Source organism: Thamnophis elegans, chromosome 12 (assembly GCF_009769535.1).
Source record: "Thamnophis elegans isolate rThaEle1 chromosome 12, rThaEle1.pri, whole genome shotgun sequence".
NCBI lineage: Eukaryota > Metazoa > Chordata > Lepidosauria > Squamata > Colubridae > Thamnophis > Thamnophis elegans.
In genome coordinates this window covers 27,966,084-27,990,383 of record NC_045552.1, presented here as the reverse complement: position 1 = coordinate 27,990,383, position 24,300 = coordinate 27,966,084, and the positions used below count along the sequence as shown (strand labels likewise).

The 24,300-nt window shown below is 45.2% G+C and overlaps 2 protein-coding genes across 2 annotated transcripts in view; both read left to right on the top strand.

Moving 5' to 3' along the window:
- The window catches only part of LCK (LCK proto-oncogene, Src family tyrosine kinase), a 48,474-nt gene extending 44,792 nt beyond the window's left edge, over positions 1-3,682 (top strand). Inside the window, exons 12-13 of the mRNA XM_032228626.1 lie at positions 1,294-1,425; positions 2,297-3,682. Coding sequence (XP_032084517.1) covers positions 1,294-1,425; positions 2,297-2,499 — 335 coding nt within the window. The 3' untranslated portion in view covers positions 2,500-3,682. The remainder of the gene's footprint in view (positions 1-1,293; positions 1,426-2,296) is intronic.
- Positions 3,683-4,849: 1,167 nt separating this feature from the next.
- The window catches only part of HDAC1 (histone deacetylase 1), a 33,443-nt gene continuing 13,992 nt past the window's right edge, over positions 4,850-24,300 (top strand). Inside the window, exons 1-7 of the mRNA XM_032227476.1 lie at positions 4,850-4,998; positions 12,821-12,933; positions 13,886-14,003; positions 16,067-16,141; positions 18,539-18,677; positions 21,378-21,519; positions 24,054-24,146. Coding sequence (XP_032083367.1) covers positions 4,950-4,998; positions 12,821-12,933; positions 13,886-14,003; positions 16,067-16,141; positions 18,539-18,677; positions 21,378-21,519; positions 24,054-24,146 — 729 coding nt within the window. The 5' untranslated portion in view covers positions 4,850-4,949. The remainder of the gene's footprint in view (positions 4,999-12,820; positions 12,934-13,885; positions 14,004-16,066; positions 16,142-18,538; positions 18,678-21,377; positions 21,520-24,053; positions 24,147-24,300) is intronic.

Here is a 24,300-nt window from a genome sequence, read left to right as displayed (position 1 = left end):
AGGATTCAAATTGGTAGCTTCAAACACCCAATCCATTTTTACCTGTGGGGTGCATTGCATGTCAAAAGGAGGAGGGCTTTAATGGTGCAGTTTTGGTGATGGTGCACACTTTCTCAATCTTTTGTTAACTCCCTTAGAAACCCTCCTGCTAAGACTTCATTCTTCTGAACAGGTCCACAAGTTATTCTGAAGGTGGATTGGGCTGAAGTTGGGAGGGAAGGAGTTAGGACACATGACCTTATGCACAGGTACTAGGCACACTGATTCCAAAAGGGTTTCTCAACCTTAGCCACTGTAAACTGGGTGGACCTCAACTCCCAAAATTCTGGAATTAAAGTCCACACAGCTTAAAGAGGCCAAGGATGAGAAACACTGGACCACAGTTGACCCTTAGGATGCAGGTGTGTGCTGCTTGCCCAAGCTTGGCCAAAGGGTCAGAATCCTTTCTCCTGATAGGAAAACTGCCGCACTGTTTTAGAGCTGCAGCTGGCTGGTTTTGAGTTAGTGCCCCAGCCTGTTTCCTGAGAAAGTTGTAGCCCACTGGCTTTGCTTTGTGCATCAGCCAGGAAAGGTAGCAAGAGAAAGCTCCCTGCAACCCCGAGATAATGAGATCTTGATTCCGAGTGCGCTCTCTAAAGAGATCCCTGTGAGCAAATTAAGTCTTGACCTCAGCAACTTTTAAGAGGTGCAGACTTCAATTCTTAGAATTTTAAAAGTATTTTAAAGGCTGTAGTGATTCTGTGGGGTTCTGGGGCATGTTATTTATTTAATTTGTATCCCGCCTTTATTATTTTTACAAATAATTCAAAGCAGTGCACATATCCATTATACCTTCCGTTTCCTATTTTCCCCATAACATCCCTATTGGGTGAGGTGGGTGGCTGAGAGAGAGAGAGTAGACCTGGTCCAAAGTCAGATATATCAAGGATGACTCAAGGTCCAGGAATGGGAAAATTCTCTCTAGTGTTTTGATCATCAACAAAACTCTGATTTTATAGATGAGGAACATTTTTGATGATGTGCACATAAAGGACGCATGGCATAAAATGCTGGCATTCCACAGTGTGCAGCTCCTTCTTGTGGCCGATGCAATGAAATTTACCAGTTTTCCTCCTGGGGAAAAATAGTATTTCTTTTCCAGCCTTCCAACTCTCCTGATTGGCTGGAACTCAATTCCTGAATTCGCAAGCCATAGAGCTAAGGGAATTCTGGGGATCGAAGTCCAGAGGGAAACTGGTGGGTCTACTCTGTACCAAGACATTATTCTTACTCTCTTAAGATTTCTTCCTTCAGGAGCAAAGTTCCCAATTAAATGGACAGCCCCAGAGGCCATCAATTATGGAACATTCACCATTAAATCAGATGTTTGGTCATTTGGGATTCTAATGACTGAAATCATCACTTATGGTCGGATCCCTTACCCAGGTCAGTAAGTAGTGATCTATTTCCATTTGTAATCTATACAAAATAAGTTTGCCTTTGTCTAAGGCAGGGTTTCCCAACCCTGCCTTAGACAAGATTTGGGGATTTCTTAATCACGTTTCCATCATTAGGGATTTCTTCAGCTTTCCAGTTTTGTGCAAATACAATTCTAGCTGCAGTTATTACATGAATATACATTTTCTTTACTATATTTTCCCTGGTAAGATGCCCAACAAAAACAATTCAGGTTTTAAGTGAATACGTTACTGCGTCACCTTCTCCAACCACAGAAAATATTAAATGTACAGAAATGAGTAGATTAACACTAGCAATTAAAGGAAAGGAAGAATCTGATTATTATAATATTTGGGGGTTATTTTATCATTGGTTAGAAAATGAATATGGATAAAAAGTATAAAATTAAATAAATTAGGAAGAGAAATGTTATAACAGAAGATACTTTTAAGTTGTAATGTTAAAATAAGAATAGATGTATATATAGAATTTGGTGGTAAGCTATAACTATTACGACACAAAAATTGTACTCAAGATGACACACTGATTAATGAATGATGAAATGTTTGTTTTAAAGGGAAAAAAATAAAAAAAAACTTTTACAAAAAAAAAGGGGGGGGGATTTCAACTCACAGAATTCTCTACCCAGCCATGGTTGCTGGGCAATTCTGCAAGTTGAAGTCCACACATCTTAGTTGCTGAGTTGAGAAACTCTGCTATAAGGTAGGAATTCTGGGGAAAGCACCACCACACCTTTTTTGGGGATGCTTTATGATACGTTGGCTTTGTGGGGGTTAGAGTTAGGGCCTCATCTGGACCTCATCCCCATTCTCATTTGCTGCCTCTCTTGTGACTCCAGGAATGAGCAACCCAGAAGTCATCCAAAATCTGGAACGAGGCTATCGGATGCCACAACCGGACAACTGCCCAGAAGAGCTGTACAAATTGATGTTGCAGTGTTGGAGGGATAACCCAGAGCAACGCCCCACTTTTGAGTTCCTGAAAGGGGTCCTGGAGGATTTCTTCACTGCCACGGAAGTACAATATGAGCAGCAGGTGTGAAGATGCTTCAACCCAAGATCCGTGGGACACTCTTCTCACAACTAGCAGAAAAGACACTGTTGAAAACTTTGCCTTGCATCCAAGATGGTGGGGAGGGGGGTATGGTGGAAAAGAAGGGCTTTATTGGGACCCCAATAACTTCCTGAGAAGTTCATGGCTCATCTCTGGAAAACTTCCCCCTTTTTTCAAAAGGAAAAGAAAACCAACATTCAAAGGTACCCAAAGGCACTGAGACGGAGGGTTCTCACACCAGCTCAGCTGGCGGGAAGCAAGCCTTTTTTTAATTATTACTTTTTGCTTCAGCTGCTCTGTAGGAGGCACATGCACCTGGTATAAGTGGTAGTCCTTGACTTATGACCATGCCGAACCTGGCAAGGGAGGTTGTAAGTTGTGAGAGTCATAAAGCAAATCACTCCTGTGACCAGACCTGTTTTAATGGCCATTTTGCAGCAGCCATAAAGCAAAAACTTCATGTAATTAAGCAAGTCTATTTTTGCTAGTTTTTTTCCCCAGAAATTTAAAATGAATGCTGGTTTTCAGCAAAAACCATTGTAAATGGCAATCATGTGATTGTGGGGGAGAGGCAACATCAGAACTTCAAATCTACCAGTAGGTCATAAGTAGTTTTTCAGGGGCAGGTTGTAATTTTGAGCGGTCGCTAAGTGACCTGTTGTAAGTTGAGGACTACCTCTACAAATAAAGAACCACTGTCTAGAAAGCTGTTTCTTGAGGCAAAGGTCCTCTGACTTAAGGCATTGGAGTTCCTGGGATTGTTGTGCAACCAGGCCTGGAGGTTGAACAAAGGCAATAAAAAGTGGCTCCAGGATGTGGTCAAAAAAGTTAAGATGGCCGTCATAATGGTGGTCGAAGCTCCACCTTTTTTTATTTCTGTGGTGACCCTCATGAAGAAGAGCTTTGCTTGCACGGTTGTGGCTGCCATTTTGACTTTTTTGACCACACATAGGACCTGACAAGGAGGAGGAAGGTGGAGGAGGAAGGAAGAAAGGTAATTTACAGGTTACTCTAAGTGAGTGCATTTTTAAATCATTGTTTCTTGAACAAGTCACAATAATTTTGGATTCACATGTGACCTTAAACCGTGTCTTCCAAAATCACAGCAGTTATGAAATTATATAATTTGATCTTTTCTATATGCACACATGCTTAATACATATAACTTATACTATGGAAAAAATAAAATAAAAACTTTAAAAAAATATGATGATTGGTTTTGGTTTAGTTTAAAATTCCTAATGAGTTTTCCCCCCCAAAAAAACAGAACGTGAATTGAATCAGAATACGTCACAGGGAAAAAAAACAGCTCCTAGAGCAGAGGAAGCTTAAAAAACGGAGGGCAAATAATCTAAGACGGATGTCGAAACTTGGGAACTTTAAGAATTGTGGACTTCAACTCCCAGAATTCTCTGTGAATAGCTGGCTGGGGAATTCCATACAATATGATTTTGTCAATAATAAGCAGCAGCCTGCAGCAGCTTCCCCTTGAAGCTGTAAACACGTAAAGAATTCCTTAAGTTGGACTCAGCTCCTACTGAATTTCATGGAAACCTCCATGTGGTTTTCTCGGCAACAACAGAAGTCATTTTGCCAATGTTTCTTTTAAGAAATCGCTTTTGACCTCCCCACTGGAACCTATAAGCCCTGGATCTTTCAGTTATCTCCGTCAAAAACTGATCCAATTCCTGCCTCACTTTAGGAGCAAACCTCATTTCATTCCAAAAAAGACAGTCTAAATCAGGGGTGTCCAAACTTGGGAACTTTTAAGACTTGTGGACTTCAACTCCCAGAATTCTCTAGGAATAGCTGGCTGGGGAATTCTGGAGTTGAAGTCCACAAGTCTTAATGTTCCCAAGTTTGGACACCCCTGATCTAAGATAAAAGTTTCGATAAGTTGAGTTAAAATAAGAGCAGCGAATGAGACTTTTAACTCAACTTAAAAATCTTTTAAGAATGCTTTAAGATTGAATCTTTTAAAAACTGATGCAGGATGTGTGTGAATTTTTCAAAAGGCGTAGAGCAGTTTTAAAAAGTGCAATATATATTCATTTTTCCCCGCTGTGGGCCCGAAAATCATACATTATTTACTTTTGGGGGGGGGGCGCTTCGCAGGGGATACAACCAGAGGAATGTTTCCCCCTCGTCTGAAAAATGATACCAGCCCATCCTAAAAAAGCACACCCCTGCGTTTCTCCTGCAACAATGGTACAGCAACTACTCGCCGCTCGATCTAACTTGTTGTCGCGAAACGCCCCGCCCTCCCAACCTCCCCATTGGCCTTCGGCGGGATGCCTCCACTTGTGATAGGCTAGCGGGCGGGGAAAGGCTTCACTGGAGGGCCCGCCCTCTCCTCCCTTGCCCAGGCGGGCTCGGTTGCGTGGCGGGACTCTGGTCCGAACTCAGGCGCCGTCGGGACGCGACGGCGGCGGCGGAAAATGGCGCTGACTCAGGGGACCAAGCGGAAAGTCTGCTACTACTACGACGGTGAGTGAGGGGGGCTCTGCGCTTGGAGGGCGGGGCTTAGGAAGGAAGGGGAGGGGTCACGGGGGCGGCGGGAGAAGAAGGGGACTACACCTCCCATCATCCACAGCGCTCTTGGGGGCCGCTGTGCCCCCTCCTCAAATCCTCGGAGCGGCTGGCTGGCTGCTTCCAGAGCTGTAATCGTCCCCCTGCGGGCCTTCCTCGGGGTGCCTGCTTTGGACTCCATCCTCCATGCTTCCCAGCCGGGATACATTTGGCGCGGGTGGGGGTGGGGCTGCAGGGGCGAGGAAAGGATGATTTGGGGGGGGGGAGATGGGCAGGCGGGTAAAGGTGGGAAGGGACTTCCGCTCTTGACACAACAGCCCTGCGAGGTCAGACAGGCGCTGGCCCGAGGGAAAACCCTACCCCCTCCGCCCCATTAATTGTGCGGGAAGGGCCTAGTTGGGAAAAGCCTCGCCGGATTTGCACCCTCGCCTGGCAGGTGGGAGGAGGGGAAAGGCTGGGAACTCTGTGTGTGTGTGTATGTGGGTGTATATAGTTGCCAAGGTTGGGGACCTCAACCTTGATAACTATACATACATACAAACATACAAACATGCACCAGAGGTTCCCAACCTTGGCAACTTTTAAGACTTGAGGAGCCCAAGAGAAAATGGATGAAAGATATAAATAAGACGAAAACGGTTAGTATATGTATGATGAGAATAACGATGTTTAATGTTGATATGATATTACAAGAAAATATTCAGAAGAAAAATGGGAGAGTTTTATAACGTTTAAATGCTTAATATATTATAATACTAAACTTAGGGAAATAATGTTAGTATGAATGTGAAAGAGATGGCAAAAGAGGAACAATGTGGCACAGAGATGTTTTCAGCCCTGACGACACACTGCATAAGGGAAAGATGGGATGTTTATTTTTGTAATTGAAAAATAATAAAACTCATTAAAAATGGATAAAGGAGGAAGAAAGGGAAAAAGAGTTGCATTAGTAGATTAAAGGGAATTGTAAGATGATTGGTATTGCTATGTAACTCATTAAGAAATAAAGAAATCATGATATATTGTTAATTGTAGAAAAAACTGAAAGAAATGCTCTCTATGTTAAAATTTAATTAGAGGATATATATTGTTTGTAGTAAAATAGAGAAATATGAAATGATAATTTTGGTGTAATTCCTGAAGGGGTCATTGAAGATATTGTTTATGCATTAAGAAAAAATAAAATAAAAAAAATGGAAAATAGTGGAAGAAAATAATTTGGCTGAAAGTAAAAAACAAGCTATGATATAAAATGGATTAGGTAGGTGAAGGACAGGATGTAAAAGGAAAGATCCGGTCAACACTTTGTTTCTATAATATGTGTAAATTTGTATTAAAAAACTTAAAAAAACCCCTTTGGATCAAAAAAAGAAAAAGACTTGTGGACTTCAACTCCCAGAATTCTGCAGAGCTGGCTGGAGAATTCTGGGAGTTGAAGTCCACAAGCCCCCCCCCCCCATGTGAGGCTGGGGACTGCCCGGCTGCAGAGAGAGCAACTCTGATGAGAAAAAAAAAATCCCCCACAGTCTCTAGTGCCCGTTTGGGGTTTTCTGGCGCCATAACTTTAACCTTAGACTGTCTACTGTGGACCTCACCCCATTCCTAAGAGGTCTGTAAGGGGGTGTGCATAAGAGCACCATCGTGCCTACTGTCCCTTGTCCTACTGTCCCCACTTATTTGTACCCATTTCATTCATACTCGTGTTTATTCTTATACCTATTATCTTGTAAACGATTGACAAATCAAATGGAAGGAAGGAAGATGATTGTAAGCGTAGGAAATTCCTGTCCCAGCTTTGTCTGGGCTCTGTCCTTCTCCACCACCAGCAGCCACCTTGTAGGTCATGGATGTTCAACATTTTCTCAGGTTTACTGTCTGGGGCACCTGATGAAGTATATCCACAAACACTTATACGGGAAGAAATGACTGGGCGTGTAATATGCATCTCACAATAGCGTGACATGCTGTCATTTGGCATGTAATATGCAGCCCTTGGGTAGGCCAGGCCCGAAAGGACAGAGCCTAGAGAGCAGGGGTCAGCAGCCCACAGCTCTGGAGCCGCATGTGGGTCTTTCATGCCTCTGCTGAGGCTCCCTGTCGCCAGTTGGCTCCACAATTGATAGGGCTTTCGGTTAGGACAGGTAGAGGAAAAAGAAGGCAGCGGTAGGAGGAGACTTTATGGTGAGGTAACCGGACTTCTGGTCGGCTCCAGAATTGAACAGGGGGCTTCTGGTTAGGACCTTTGTGGCTCTTTGAGTGTTTAAGGTTGCCGACCCCTGGCCTGGTGACCTCAAGTAACTTTCATGACTCATTTGAAGAGAGGCTCCCAGTCCTGATCCGACTGCAACAATGGAAAGGTTTTACCAAGCTGACCGGAGGAGTCCTTCTACTTGCTGTAAGCATATAGTAGGATCAAGCTCAGGATGTGAAGAGGGAGAAGATCCAGGGCAGCCACGGAGAGAAGGAGCGCTGGATGGGATGTTTCAAGAAGCCAGGGAGAGCAGCTGGTAGCACATTGTTGGTTGGGATTGAGATGGAACAGTGCTGTCCAAGCGTATTGGAAAACAATCTGGAGATTTAGCAGGGTTAAAAAGTGAGGAGGAAGCTGGGCATGGACAGAGGAGGAAGTTGGTGGAAAATGAAGGGAAGGTGGTTGGTTTTACCATTGTGGCAATACCTTGGAAGGCTCCTTTTAAGTTCCAGGGACTGTTGTCCTATTCCAAATAAATTCTTGGGGCTGTGATGATGATTGCCGGGGTGGGGGGGGGAGCTTTGTCTCCTATGTTTTCTGGATGAGGATAGGTCTGAATTGGACTCTAGGGCTTCCCCAGCTTCTTAAGCTAAATTCTGAGTTGAGGGATCTCCATTTCTTTCCCGTCTTCTCTGGCCTCAGAGCTGAAGATGTTTATCCTTGGAAGAGGCTCCTGGTTCTTTCTCAGGCCACGTATTTCCTGTTATCACAAAAGCAATCCCTATTTCCCACGTTAGCCTGGGAAACTTGGCCTGTTTCTAGACGGAGAATTGGTTTGCTGGCAATCACTTCTTCATCTCAGCCTCCATGGATGGGGTTTTCAAAGCAATGCTAGGGACTTGTTTGCCGGGAAGGAAGGCCATTTTCCAGGGCAAATATGTAATCCCACACAATTATCAACTGGTTTTGCAGACAACGAGAAGTAAATGCCTACTTTTGGCAAAATGTCATAAAACATGATCACATGACTGCAGGGCGCTAAATGTTGGCCACTTGACAAGTGCCCCAGATGTGGTCACAAGACTGAGGTTTGGCCCCCATACCTTTGGAACCAGGTCCTAATTATGCCATGGCATGAAACTAAGTGATTGGTCGTCATTTGAGCGCTATGTGTAAGTCAAGTAATCCAGGCATTTACTGAATATGGTGACCTATTCCAGACTTAAAGGCTTTTCCCTGTAAGAACTCTGTGCCAGTTTGAAAATGGCTTCAGGCCACTATGATCCACATCACCTCTGTTCAGTAGCAGAACTGATTTATTTTTGGCGGGCAGCATCCTACTTGAAACCACAGACGAATGCTATTTACTTGTTTATGGAAGTACTGTGACTTAATGGAACTCAGTGGTGGATTTCCCCATGAGGAGGAGCTCTTGCCTCACCCTTTCCCTGCTCCTGGCACTTGCAGGGCAGAGTTTGGCTTAGTTGGCTCCACAGGTCCCTTGCCGTAGGATCCCTTTGGGTTTTCTGCCCTTGACCCAGAGGTATGCAAAGCCTGTTCAATGAGGATGTGTGTCTGTGTGTCTGTGTGTGTACTAATTGATTTATTTTCCTTTCTCTTCAGCGGCCTCAGGGATTTTGTTGCTGTAGGAGCAGTATGTTGATTTTTTTCTCTCCTTGTTCTCAATGTTGTGAGGCAAATAGCAGTGAGGAGAGTCACAGAGGGCTTTTGATTGCCTCTGGTAGGGCAGTCTTTCTCAAACTTGGCAACTTTAAGATGTGTGGACTTCAACTCCCACCATTGATGGTTGGCTAGGAAGTTCTGGGGTTGAAGGGCACACAACTTGAAGTTATCAAGTTTGAAAAATACTGAATAAGAATGTGAAAGTGGCCCTATAGTTGGGCCAACCATCTATCCTTGGCACAGAGAGCTTTGCTTAACTTACTTAGATAAAGGTAAAGCTTCCCCTCGCTAGTCACATGTGCTAGTCATTGCCGACTCAAGGGGGCAGTGCTCATCTCTGTTTCAAAGCCAAAGAGCCAGCGCTGTCCAAAGACTTCTCCGTGGTCATGTGACCGGTATGACTAAATGCTGAAGGCACACGGAATGCTGTTACCTTCCCACCAAAGGTGGTTCTTATTTTTCTACTTGAATTTTACTTGCTTTCGAACTGCTAGTTTGTCAGAAGCTGGGACAAGTAATGGGAGCTCACTCCATTACTTAGTGTTAGGGATTTGAACCGCCGAACTGCTGACGTTTCTGATCAACAAGCTCAGCATCTTAGCCACTGAGCCACCGCATCCCGTTTGCTTAACTTACTTAGGATTCTTTTATAGGTAATAATCAACTTACAATCATTTGCTTAACAGACAAAGTGACAACAGCAACTGAGAAAAATTGCTTATAATCAGTCCTTGTGCTTACGATTGGAGCATCCCCGCTGTCATATGAATGCCACTTGCAAGCTTCCCAGGGGGTTTCTGACAAGCAAAGTCAATGGGGGAAGACAAATTCGCTTAATGACCACACAAATTGCACAATGATCACTGCAAAAAAGGTGGTAAAATCGAATGTGGTTTATTTAATGAGTGCATCGCTTTGCAACAGAAATTCCAGTCCCAATTGTAGTTGTAGGTTGAGGACTACCTGCACCCTCTTCCACTCAGAAGTACATTGCTAACCCAGTTCTCCAACTGAAGGACTCTTGAGAGCTATGGATTTCTTCCGAGATGCTCAGCAATGGCTGTATGGGCTGAGGAATTTGGGATGTTGGGCTCTATGGTCTTCAAAAAATATTCTGTGTTGTGTTTCATTTAGACCAGGGGTGTCCAAACTTGGGAAGTTTAAGACTTGTGGACTTCAACTCCCAGAATTCCCCAGCCAGGCTGTCTGGGGAATTCTGGGAATTGAAGTCCACAAGTCTTAAACTTCCCAAGTTTGGACACCCCTGATTTAGACTGTCTTTTTTGGAGTGAAATGAGGTTTGCTCCTAAAGTGAGGCAGGATTGGATCAGTTTTTGATGGAGATAACTGAAAGATCCAGGGCTTATAGGTTCCAGTGGGGAGGTCAAAAGTGATTCCTTAAAAGAAACATTGGCAAAATGACTTCTGTTGTTGCCGAGAAAACCACATGGAGGTTTCCATGAAATTCAGTAGGAGCTGAGTCCAACTTAAGGAATTCTTTACGTGTTTACAGCTTCAAGGGGAAGCTGCTGCAGGCTGCTGCTTATTATTGACAAAGTCATATTGTATGGAAGTGTTGCGTTTTGGGGTCCATCCCATTCCTCTTGCCAAATTCTTATATTCCAGGTGTAGCACTTTTCAGAAACAGCTGTCTGTTCTGAGGAAGGAGTTTTCTCCCCTTGCTTTCTGTAAAAGAGGGCTGGGACAACTTGGAGTAGTTGGTAGTTGAACCCTGTCCCTTAGTTGAGAAAGGCTGAACCAACAAGGTCTCAACATGCTTTAAGGGGACCTGATTGACCCTGGGCCACAGCATGAGTTCTGTCTGATATATTGAATAAAGCAAAGTTCACCACAACTTGGAAATCAAAACAGAGCTAATTGTATTACAACCTATGTTTATTCCTTTAAATAACATAAACATTTTGAGGAACACTACTTGGGGATTCGGCATGCTGCTTCTGCTTTTTGTTTTGGAATTGCCTCCTGTCCTGGAGGGAAATTGCTTTTATTGAGTTGAATTTGTATTGAAGTTTTGGGCACGGATGAAAAGATTTTTATTTGTAGTGGATTCTACACAACGAAATTGTGAGTGGATTCAGAACACCTGCTACCATGCAATCCATGTCTCTGTAAAATGGGATGGCACCCCTGCCATGAAGAAAGGGCCTTCAGAATTCCTCTGCTCTGCAGTTTTGCTTTTGAAGGGCTGTTTGGAGAGCTTGCTAACACCCCATTTTCATCCCACTTGCAGAGCAGAATTCAGAAGCTTTAAGAAGCTGCCCTGCTGATTACCTACATTCAGAATCAATGTTAACCCAGCCTTGGCTGAGTTATTCTGGCAGTGAAGTCCGAACTTCATAAAGTTGACAAGGTTGAAAAACTCTGCTCAAGGAAATAATCCTTCCTCAGTCAGAAACCTATTAAACTGAGGACTGAAGCTGTACTTGTACACAGAACAGTTCTTGTTTTGATGAGGTTACCGACCGTGTCTTATTTATGGCCTTGGCCTTATTATTGGGGGTGGGGGATGGGTTGTCTTTTTGGGGGTGCAGGAAGCCCCAAGAGGCCTGCACACTCACAGCCGGGAGTCTGGCAGAGAGAGGCTCCTTCCATCTGCTGCCATCAAGCCCCTCCCCACCCACGGGGTGTGTGTGTGGAATGTGAGCAGCCTGAAGATATCAAGCCGGGCGAGTGCCTGTGTGGTGCTTCTGCTGCTGCTGCTTTTGGCTGCGCGTAAGGAAAGCAACATAAGTTTTTCTTTCTCTCCCCAAACTCCTCTGTGGCTTCCAAACCACCAGCCAGGGCAGTGGCCGCTCTATGGTGATGGTTGCCAGAGGCCTCCCATTCCGCCCCTGCTCCGCTCCGATTGCCCCACAGTGTCCCCAGCCAAGCACTGACCAACCAAAGTGCCCGCTGGCGAGCCCGGGAAGCCCCGGGAGTCACCGGATGGGACGGTGACCAGGCCAGACTCTTCCTGGGGAGTGGCGCCTCACAGGACCCTTGCCAACCTCCCTTCCTTACGCAAGCCCCGCTTATTCTTCCCAAGTGCCCAGCAGTGAGACACTGGGCAGCTGCACTGAGGGCAGCCCCGACAGACGCAGCTCAGCTGGCCCAACCATGGCAAGCACTCCCCGTCCATGATTGAGGTTGGCCGGTTGGGGCCTCCGCAGGTGGTGACGGCGGCTGCAACATCTGCAGCACCTCAGCCATCCCCGCTGAGAGACCTGTACCCAGCTGCAACTGCTCCAACATGCAGTCGCCGTCCGCATTGGAAGCACGGAGCATGGAGGCCTCTGCTGCCACCGCCCGCCCTGCTGAGGAAACCCTGGTGCAGCAATGCTTACATTGGGGCCGCTGGGGCAGGCGCTCGGTAGCGCGGCTTATGCGGACGCGGCACAGGGGTGAGAGCGGGTGGCTGCCGCCATGGCACAGGAGCAGGAACAGGCCCTCAAGGTCTACAGTCGGTGCCGCAGGGAGGGGCGGGGGGGGAGTTCTCGGATGTGGCTGCCTTGGGAGGGGTGGAGGACCTGTTTGTTTGTGTGTGTGTGAGAGAGAGGGGGCGATGTTATTTTCAGGGCTGAGCACATATTTTTGCCCACTTCAAAAATCTGGCATGGCTTTATTTTCAGGACATGTCACATTTTCAGGGAAAATCCCTGAAGTTAAGTTATGAAATGTCTGCCAGAAAACAACCAAGCTCAGAGAGCATCAAGAGTTCCACAGTTCAACCCTGAAGTATCCTCTTCTATTGGAACAGATCTTTAAACTCAAAACTCCTGTATCCCTCCCTCTCCCCCTCCTTGTTATGCTGATGTCCATTCTTAAATACCTTTCTAACATTTCATTAGGTTCACATTGTAATGATAACGTTGTACTTCCCTCCCCCCTCTTTTCTTTGCCTCTTAGGGGACATTGGAAACTATTACTATGGTCAAGGTCACCCCATGAAGCCTCACAGAATCAGGATGACTCACAACCTTCTTCTCAACTATGGTCTTTACAGAAAAATGGAAATTTATGTAAGTTTTTTTAAAAAATTGAACATTAAATTCTTTACCCATTGTTACTGACTGGGGCCTGTGGCTCAGAAAGAAGAAGGAGAGCTACTACAAGGGAGCACTGTCGTCCCCCGTCCCGTCCCCCTCAATCACCCCAGCTGGAGGTCACGATCAAGAAGGACCTGTGGACTTTGCTCCCATCTAGGGCTGAATCCTGACTGGAATAGATTAGAATAAAATAAAATAGAAAAGAAAAGAAAATAGAATATAGAATAGAAAATAGAATAGAAAATTAGAATAGAATAGAAAACTAGAATAGAGAATAGAATAGAATAGAATGGAATAACAGAGTGGGAAGGGACTTTGAAGGTCTTCTAATCCAACCCCCTGCCTAGGAAGGAAACCCTACACCACTTGCCGATGTACCTGGAAGGGGTACAGGTCAATTACCTCCAATAGACCGATCAGATCCCACAGATTAGGCCTCTTCCGAATTCCATCCGCCGGCCAATGCCGGCTGGCAACTACTCGGAGGAGAGCCTTCTCTGTGGCTGCTCCGACCCTCTGGAACGAACTCCCCGTGGAGATTCGAACCCTCACCACCCTCCAGGCCTTCCGCAAAGCCCTTAAAACCTGGCTATTCCGACAGGCCTGGGGCTAAAGAGCTTCTGACCCCCTTCTCGAATGGTATGATTGTTGTGTGTTTTTAAATTGTGCATTGTTTGTTTGTCTTTTTATCCCCTGTTTGTACCTCCTTTCCCTGATTGAGTTGTGAGCCACCCTGAGTCCCCTTCGGGGAAAAGGGCGGCATATAAATGAAATAAATCCTAATCCTAATCTCTTTATTTAAGGCTTTTGTGGCTGCTCAAATGCCCCTTTTCAAGAACCTCCATAAAGTCAGAGCTATGCTTGAACAATATTCAGAAGTGACGGCCTTACCAAGCTCTCCTCCTCCCTTCTCTTGTCATTTCAGCGACCTTACAAAGCGAGTGCCGAGGAGATGACCAAATATCACAGTGACGATTACATCAAATTTCTGCGGTCCATTCGCCCAGATAACATGTCCGAATACAGCAAGCAGATGCAGCGATGTGAGTGAAAGTGGAGGGTGTCATATTTGCTTGGAAATCCTCAGGCATGCTTGGCTAAAAAATGGGCCCCTCGGTGGGTTTTTACTGGGGAGGGTGGAGGGTTAATGTGCTGATCAGGCTTATAACAGCAAGGATGGATGATATCGCCCCTGTAAAATCCATTTGCAGTATCTTATCCTCATCCCTTAAACCAGTGTTTTTCAACCTTTTTTGTGCAAAGGCACTTTTTTCATGAAAAAAATCATGAGGCACACCACCATTAGAAAATGTTAAAAAAATTTAACTCCGTGCCTATATTGACTATATATAAAGTAATTCTCCCACGGCACACCTTACACTATGTCACGGCACACTAGTGTGCCGCAGCACAGTGGTTGAAAAACACTGCCTTAAACGAGGCTTCTGATCCCAGTTGGGAAAAGCCTGGCCTGACATAGAATGTGTGGTTGCTTTCAGGTGGGATGGCAAACTGGCTTTGCACTCCCAGACTAGCCCCAACAAGCCTTTGGTGTTGCTGGGACCTGCCACCTCTTTGTCATTTGCCATTCTTTCAGAGGAGGGATGCCCAAACTTGACAACTTTAAGACTTGTGAGCTTCAATTCCTAGATTTGCCAGATTTGCCAAATTTGAAGACCTCTGCTTCAGAGTGTAACTTGTTAATATCCACTGTTTGTGTGCCGTGGAAAGTTTGGTCAGTTGTGCAAAAAACAGGTTTAGGCTTAAGAAGGAATATAGTTCCTTCTTGCAACCTTGTATTGCTTCAGTTGAGTTAAAGCTTGAGAAATGTGCAGCAAAAATGTTCATCCTTCTGCCTGAGGCGGTATGTCTTATCCACAGCAACTTTAACCTATGTGGACTTCAACTCCCAGAATTCCCCAAAGGCCAGCACTTTGGGGTAGCCTACTTCCCTGTGGTGTCCTGCCCAAGTACTAACCACCTTGAAGCTCCAGTGTGGAGTTGTGCCAAGCTCTTAAAGCTCTCAGTTTGTTAAAGCTCCAGCAGGTGGCGCCACCCCCTAGCATTGTTAAATGCCAATGGACAGCTTGAAGAAATCTGACATATCACTTTCATTAATGAGCAGCTTGTGTTGGGTTTTCCCCCCCTGTAAGCAAGATATGTCAATGCAGTTGCTCAGTTTTTGCCTCCTATTCATGTTTTCAATAGCAATAGCAATAGCAGTAGACTTATATACCGCTTCATAGGCCTTTCAGGCCTCTCTAAGCGGTTTACAGAGAGTCAGCATATTGCCCCCAACAATCTGGGTCCTCATTTTACCCACCTCGGAAGGATGGAAGGCTGAGTCAACCCTGAGCCGGTGAGATTTGAACCGCTGACCTGCTGATCTAGCAGTAGCCTGCAGTGCTGCATTTAACCACTGCGCCACCTTGGCTCTTGCTACTTTCAACTCCAGTGAAAGGGCAGCTTTATCACACATGGTTCACAAATTATATATTTATGTTCAGTTATCAAATTTAGAGACTGTCCGTCTCACTCACAGAGTAACTCTGGGTGATGTACAGTTAAATCTCTCCTTCCCTGTCTTCAATCAGTTTTCAAAACATAAGGTAAAGGTTTCCCTTGCACATATGTGCTTGTCGTTGCCGACTCTAGTGGGCGGAGCTCATCTCCGTTTCAAAACTGAAGAGCCAGCGCTGTCCAAAAACGTCTCTGTGGTCTTGTGGTCGGCATGACTAAATGCCAAAAGCGCATGGAATGCTGTTACCTTCCCACCTAAGGTGGTTCCTATTTTTCTACTTGCATTTTTATGTGCTTTTGAACTGCTAGGTTGGCAGAAGCTGAGACAAGTAACAGGAGCTCACTCTGTTATGCGGTGCTAGAGATTCAAAACGCCGAATGGCCGTCCTTTCTGATCGACAAGCTCAGCGTCTTAGCCACTGAGCCACCGCGTCCCTTTTCCAAACATATTCCCAGACAAATGTCTATGGTTCTGGGGGGTTTTGTTTTTGTTTTCAAATTCTGATATTTCCATTTCTCTTTTTGGCTGAAATCATTGATGTGTTGTGATTAAACAAGGGTTTCTCCTGTTGCTTTCTTTTTCAAGTCAATGTTGGAGAAGACTGCCCTGTGTTTGATGGACTGTTTGAATTCTGCCAACTATCTACAGGAGGGTCTGTTGGTAAGTAGCAATCACAGTTTTAAAAATAAAAACCTCAAAGGATGAACGGTACTTACTGCGCTTCTTGTTCTGCTGAGGACCTCACTTTCATTGTGGAATTGCAGATTGCGTGTTCTGACAGCTGATTCCTGTTCCTTTAGACCAGGCAATGATGTGCAAAGTTGCTCTGAATTTAAAACCTCCCTTTGAATGCAAACTATTTCAGACACTTTTGAAAAATGTCAGGATATTGATACAGGTACTCCTCAAACTTAGACCCACGAGTGGGCCCAGAATCTCTGTTGCTGAGCAAGGTGGTCATTAAGTGAGTCACGTCCAATTTTATTACCTTTTTTGCTATAGTTAAGCAAATCTCTGCAGTTCAATGAATCACAGGATTATTAAGTGGATCCATCTTTCCCCATTTGCTTTGCTTGTGGGAAGCTGGCTGGAAAGATTGAAAATGATGATCACTTGATTCGGGATGCCAAACCATCATAAATACAGGCCTGTTGCCAAACCCCCAAATTTTGACCATGTGATCATGAGGATGGTGGGGTGTCATTATAACTTTGAACAATTGATTGTAAGTCAGAGACCGCCTCTTGTCCTCTCGAGCTCACAGAAGCTTATGCCTTTTAAGAAAATTTGTTAGTTGGAAAAGAGGCTATCAGAAACCTGATTTTTTTTGTAATTCTCCTATTAAGCATTTTGCTAAAGCAGCTGTTTTGAGCTTGAGACATTCTGTTCCATGCTCAGATCACTTTCAAGAGGCTCACAACTGTTTCCACACAGAAAGAAAGTGTTGTGGATTCAGAAAAACTCGGATCAAAATGTTTTGTACATTCCACATGATAAGTTCATGGATGAATGTTTTCTCTCATGCTTCCATGAATAGTCATCTCAGAATTTCAAACCAAGTGAGAGAGCAGAGATGGCAAAGCAGCCATCACAACCAGACCCCTTCAGAGTGCACTGATGATGTTATCTAGTTTGGTAATGAAACGTCTGTAAGAAAACCATCAAGAGAGCACTAAGGACACCACACTGCAAATATTCTTCTCTATCGGTACCATTTAGAGCAGGGGTCTCCAAACTTGGCAAGTATAAGACTTGTGGACTTCAATTCCCAGAATTCTCCAACCAGCTGGAGAATTCTGGGAGTTGAAGTCCACAGGTCCTAAAGTTGCCAAGTTTGGGGACCCCTGTTTTAAGCAGACACAAGGAACACTCTTGGTCAGGCATAGTTATGCATCAAGGCAAGATCAGGGGATATGGGGGGCACATCCCACGCAACCTTCCCCACCTCAGGCCAACAATGGCATTCATGTTTATGAAACGTGAGACATTATATAAGGCATGGGTAGTTGTAAAAAAAAGCAGATGGCAGAGGGTGGGATGGTTAGCCAGGGTCATTGACACAGTAGTCCTGAGTTTGGGCAGATTCCAGGACAGTGGGGTGGGGTGGGGCTGGTTTGCTGTTGTCCATGGGGGTCACACAACTTAGCGACTGGGCAACAGCAAAATGTCAAAAGAGAGACCAATCTTTCCAGTTCTCCCTGTTTTGAGAATCATTTAACATCTGGTTCGATATCAAAAGTGGGCAATTCCTTTGGGCAGGTGAGCAAGTGTGCAACTTGAGAACAGCTGTGGGTGCTCTCACAAAAGGGATACCAAGGAGACCCATGGGGCAAAATGCTGGTTGCTCCTCCCTTCTTTAGCCAGCCAGTCTGGTCTTTATTGCTCTAAGTCAGTGATGGCGAACCATTTAGACATTAAGTGCCCAAACTGCACATGCCCAAACTGAAAGGCGTGCGCCAGACATGCGCACATGTGCAGCAGAGACCCAAGACCAGCAGGTTGGTGGGAGGCGGGGCATCCCAACACCTGCAGCGCGGCAAGAGGTAAGATCTTTTTCTTCTGTGAGCTTCTGTTTCATCATTAGCAGGGAAACAGAAGCTCACAAAAAAAACATCACGGAGATCTGACCTGGGGCGGCGGCACGCATGCCAGCAGAGAGGGCTCTGCGTGTTCCCTCTGGCACGCGTGCCATAGGTTCGCCAGCATGGCTCTAAGTGATCCAAATTGACTTTTTCCCATCAGGGGGACCTACTTTTAGAGACTAGTGTGATAGCTGCTATCAGGCATTTTTAATTTCTAAGTCTGCTGAGAGAACAAGTATGTGGCTCAGGGGTGTTTTGACAAATTACAATGATACCAGAAGACACCATTATATTTTATGCTCTAGTTTGCTATTATTTTCCAGATTATTTTTTAATTTTTTAATTAAAATAATGCGATCAAAATCAGGGAAGGCAGAGAAGCTGGCAGACACCAAGGGAATTTGCTCTGGATTTGGGGATCCCTAAATCCCTAAACATTTATCCAGATCTGTACAAATACTATTCTCTTCCCCAGCAAGCGCCGTGAAACTAAACAAGCAGCAAACAGACATCGCGGTGAACTGGGCTGGAGGCTTGCATCATGCCAAGAAGTCAGAGGCGTCTGGCTTCTGTTACGTCAATGACATTGTCCTGGCTATCCTAGAACTGCTGAAGTATGTGAAACTGCCACTTTTAGATGCTGGACCTAAATGAGATCGTTATCTTTTTTTTTTCTTTTTGAAAATTTATTTTATTTTATTTTAATTTCATACATGTAACCACAAGTATACCATTACATCTGAACAGAGATTTGTTTTGTATTCTCCATTATTATATCATTCCCTCAACCCAGAACTGCTGTCATTTGCTCTTCTGCTTTCAGTGCACCATATTATACCCTATTTTACAGCCGTCTTATCTCCTCTCCCTTTCTTCCTCCCTACCTCCTTTCTTCCCTCTACTATCCCTCTCTTCTCTACTTCCCCTTCCTCTCTCCTCCTCTCTCTTTCCACTCCTCATTTCTCTCCTACTTCTCCCTTCCCTTCTACTTCCCTCTCTCATCATCTTTTGGAGCCACTTTAGGATGTGTGGATTTCAATTCCCAGAATTCTCCAGCCAAGCATGCTGGCTGGGAAATTTTGGGAGTTGGAAAGTCCATACAATGGCCAAGGTTGAGAAACAGCTTTTATACCGTGGATCTAAATGAAATCCTCACCTTGTCAAAAATATCACATTCATCCTGTGCAGGATAAGCTACTCAGATAGGGAAATCTCAGAGATGTTTGACACCATCATGAAGGGAATTTATGTATGAGATAGCCAGGGAGGCACAGATATTTAAATCTTGGACTTGTCATACATCGAAAGGCGAGTCCAAGAAGCATTATTTGGTCCATGGGCATTTAGGGGAATCTCTGGAGTTCTGCAGAATCTGAGCCCAGCATGAAACGGAGTCTTGATGGATACAGAGAGAAGCTTTGTGATGCAGTTTTGCTCTCCAGTCATTTTGATGACCAAAAGGGAGACTCCCAATTGTGTTTCAGGAATGCATCCTTTTAAAAGGGTCCACCCTGACACCCCCCCCCCAAATAGCCTGGGTGCAGAATGTGGAACCGAAATCCTTGGCAGCTCCTCAGCTTCCCTAAGAGGCGGATTGATGACAGTAATTATTTCTGGAAATGAAGGAAGAGGAGAAATCTCCCCATATAGGATTCAAATATTCAGCACCCTGGCTGTGCACCGTATTTTTCGGAGTATAAGACACTCTGAAGTATAAGACTCATCTAGCTTTTGGGGAGGAAAACAAGGGAAAATAAATCTGTCTCTGCCTCCCAGCAATTTTCCTCTTTGCAGTAAACAGCAAACAGTACAGACGATATACACTGTTTGTGGTGTTACATTTCAGACTATAACTTGTACAGATGCTGTTAAAATTGATGTGCCTTTCTGGAAGTATACGTTATTCTCTGCTATTTAAAAGAAAATACAATAGCAGTGGGACTCTTCAGACCAAACATTTATTTTAAAAATCATCTTCATTTTATTAAGTTGTCTAGAACAATAATAAAGAAGTCTTTAAAAAATAAGTCTAGTTATTTGAACTTTCTATAGGCATTTATAGTTATTGACTTACCTCCTTGCAGCAAACAGCCTGTTTCACTTTCAGTTTAAGCACTGGCCTCCCGATGATCAGCTGTTTCAGGCTGCAGGGATTGCCATAGCTCAGCAATGGCGAACCTTTTTTGGCTCGTGTGCCATAAGTGGGGGGGGGAGCGCAGGGGGGTCGTGTGCGGGCGTGCCGCACCCATAATGCAATGCGCGACTCCCCCAGTGTGCAGGCGTGAAATACAGATGTGACAAACCCCCCCCCCCCATTTTTTGCATCCTTTTTTCGCCCTCCCCAGGCTCCAGAGGCTTTATAGGAGCCTAGGGAGGGTGAAAAAAGCCCCCTCCAGAGTAGTCAAAATGACCCTCCCAGCAAAGCGGAAGTGACTTCTGGTTTGCTCGGAGGGTCGTTTTGAGCTCTCCGAAGGCTTCAGGGACCTTCAGGAGGCTTCCATGAAGCCTCTGGAGGGCAAAAAAAGACCCTATGAGCAAACCGGAAGTCCATTTCTGAACTTCTGGTTTGCGCTTAGGGCTGGGGTTTTTTTGCGCTCTGGAGGCTTCAGGGAAGCTCCTGAAGCCTCCGGAGGGCCTCGAGGGGGGGAAGGCTCTTTTTGCCCTCCCCAGTGTCCTATAAAGCCTCTGGAGCCTGGGGAGGGCGAAAAATGGCTTTAAAAAGGGTGAACTCAGCTGGCCAGTGCGTGCATATGCTCTGGCCAGCCGACAGGGCAGCGCCTCGCGTGCCCTGACAAATGGCTCCACGTCCCATCTGTGGCATGTGTGCCATAGGTTCGCCATCCTGGCCATAGCCTGTAGCTGCCCCCGCAAGCCCCATTTTTCCATTTGCTGCAAGGAGGTAAATTGCTGGGAGGCAGAGGCCAAAGGGTGGGGGCTGGTGGGTGGGCGGGGCTACATTCAGTGTTTAAGACTTCACCTAACAACAGAGGAAAGGAATAAGGGAGGAAAAAGGTATGTCTTATAATCTGAAAAATACGGTAATTTTCAGCAGTTAAGGGTGCCCTTACATCTCTGGCAGCTGTTTCCACCTTTTCTGTTCCTCAGTATTATCTCGGGATGACTGTTTGAAACCTCACCAGGCTGTCGATCACACAAGCTTCCTTTCTTCTCAACAAAGCCTAGTGTGGCTTTGGGGACTGAATTTTAAAACTTGATAATTTTGAGTTTACTTTTGCGGGGGGGGGGATGTCTAGATTCCTCATGGCTGGAATTTGTTTTTGAGGTGCCAGCCTGACATCCCTTTGCAACCTTAGGTACCACCAGAGAGTCCTGTATGTTGACATCGACATCCACCATGGGGATGGTGTGGAGGAAGCCTTCTACACCACAGACCGTGTCATGACAGCCTCCTTCCATAAGTATGGGGAATATTTCCCAGGAACCGGGGATCTGCGGGTGAGAATGGGAACTTGAGATGCATCTTCCTGGGCATCCAGTCCCTCTTTCTTCTTTTTGGTTGGCTCGAACACTTTCCAGGCCCTGTTAGCAACAGAGCTTTGCCTGACCTTCTCTCCTTCTAAAACAAGATGATTCACGTTCTCTGGGTCAGAGGTACTACTAACACACCTGTTCCCAAATTGAAAAGTTTTAATGCAACAGAAATTATGTCACAATGTTAGTGAATGGAAGAAAGAGAGTAATCTCATTAGTTTTATTGACTGTAGGTTGTTATCTGTATTGACAGATGATAACATCCGGCTGATGTTGTTTCAGCTCAAAAGCTAGGTCAATTAGAACCTGGAATCCCAGATCTGTGCTCTAGATTGAAAGACTTCCCAGAAATTTTCCAGAAATTACATGAGCATCTCCATTAATCCTTAGGAGTCGACTTTGACTTGAAAAATGCAAGAGTTTTATTAAAGAACTTGTCTCTCTGACTTCCTTCTCAGAGTCAAGCCTTTTGCCTACTAAGGAGAGGCAGAGCATGGCCTTTGGCCTAGAAAAGGCCTGTTCATGCCTCCAGGAGGATGCAAAATGTTTTTAGTTTAAAATTTGTTTATTGCTGCCCTTCCCAGCCAAGTGACTCGGGGAAGATTACAATAAAACAATAAACCCCTGAACGGAAATACGGCCCTGTTGAGTTTGAAACAGATCAGACATTTCTGGGAGAGTTGAGATGCCGTTTGGAGCTTGAAACAATTTAAATATGAAATTTTCTTAAAACACTGTTCCATTCCTCTTCCTGTGTATTTATTAATAAAGGTGTGCTCTGATCCGGGTCTCCCTTAGGGATAGTCGGACACCTTAACCCAGTGTTTCTCAAACTTGACAATTTTAAGATGCATGGATTTCAACTCCCAGAATTCCTCAACCAGTATGTTGTGTTAAAGCTCACACATGTCAGCCTTGGCTGGGGAATTCTGGGAGTTAAAGTCTATGCACCTTAAAGTTGCTAAGGTTGAAGAAATAGTGCCTTAACCATTACATCAAACAGACTCTCCTTTCCATGAAAAACTAAATTACCTGAGAAATACATTGTTTTGCCTTAAGAAACAGAGGGAACCCTGCAAGCATAATGTTAATGGTAGAATACTCATCTCTTTCAAGATCTCTCCTCCTCCCTCCAGAAAATAGCTTGCTCTTACACAGAGGTAGGTTCCTACCAGTTCAGTCGAATAGGTAGTAACTCGGCCAGACACATGACCGCACCGGTTCTATCCTGGTGCTGCCATCTTTATTTTCTGTTCTGCACATGCACAAAGCAATCTTCATTGAAAAAATGCATTTCTCCTCTTTTTTTAATGGTGTGTGTATACCACTCCCAGAGATGGGCCATTTTCACAAAAGCAGATGAGTTTTTGCTTTATCCCAGCTCCAGAAGCACTCTGCAGGCTTCAGCTGGGCTGGGGGAAGAGAAAAGTGCTCTAGTTTATGTGAAAAACGGGCCGTTTTCTGCCCATTTTTCACAAAAACGGGGCAGTTTTTGCCTTCCCCCAGCCCTGCTGAAGCCTTCAGAGTGTTCCTGGGGGCCAGGGAGGACAAAAACATTTTTTCTTACTGGGTAGTTTGTAGGCGCTCCCTTAGCTCTGGCGAGGCTGGAGGCCCCTCCCACTCCCCCCAGTCAAAATTTTTCACCACTGGTTTGGTGGCCGTGGCTTGGTGATGGGGGTTATGTAACTGAGTGTGCATGAGTGATGTCAAGTTGGCCACGCCCACTGAGTCACACACACACACACACAAAATCTAGCCACGCCCACCGAATGGGTAGTAAAAAAAATTGAAACCCGCCCCCTGCTCTTACAGCAACAGAAAATGACTAGATGGGGAACATTTGGGCAGCATTTGGCAAAATCTTAGCCGTTGGGGAAGAAGAGATGAGTAAGGAAGGGCAAATGTTGCTTCCTCACTCATCTTCTGGGATCGGATGAGCCGGTTGGCATACGTGTTGAATCTGGCTTATTTCAGGTTATTGATTCAGCACCAGCTCACCCCCCACAGTCCTCTTCTGGGCTGAGCTCTCCTGGGCAGGACAATGACTCTGCTGTTTTGGGGAGGTGTCATTGGGAAAGCCTTGGCTCTAAAGTCCCAGAGGTGCTTTTTCAAGAGGCAACTGGACTTTCTGCTTTTTCTTTGAAGACATTTTGCTTCTCATCCAAAAAGCTTCTTCAGAGCTGAAGTTAATCTTCTTGGATGAGAAGCAAAATGTCTTCAACACCCCTCCTCCCCCCGAAAAAGTCCAGATGCCTTTTGAAAAAGCACTTTTGGGACAACCATGACCCTGGAAGACTGAGAATCTCCATAGACTAAGGGAGCCCAGAAAGCTTGTGGACAACCCCTTTCGAGTGTTCTGGGTGACGTGATGAGGGTGTGCCATTGTTGGGCTGCAGGGCCTCTTGTGAGCATTAAGAGTACCAGCAGTCTCTGTCTTGGGCATCCTCTGAAGGCGGCCCCAGCTGGTATTTCAGATGCCATCTTTTCTTCTCCCTAAGGATATTGGTGCGGGTAAAGGAAAATATTATGCTGTCAACTATCCTCTCCGGGATGGGATCGATGATGAGTCTTATGAAGCCATTTTCAAGCCGGTAAATGTCTTAATCCTTGAATGCTTCTAGTTCGTTTTGCAGATGCTGCAGTTGCCTCGCTAAACTTTTCAGGCTTGCAGATTGTGGAGGAAGTTGTAACTTCTAGCCATGGCGACCAGATGATTTCTGATCTCCTCTCCAAGCTAGAGGAGCA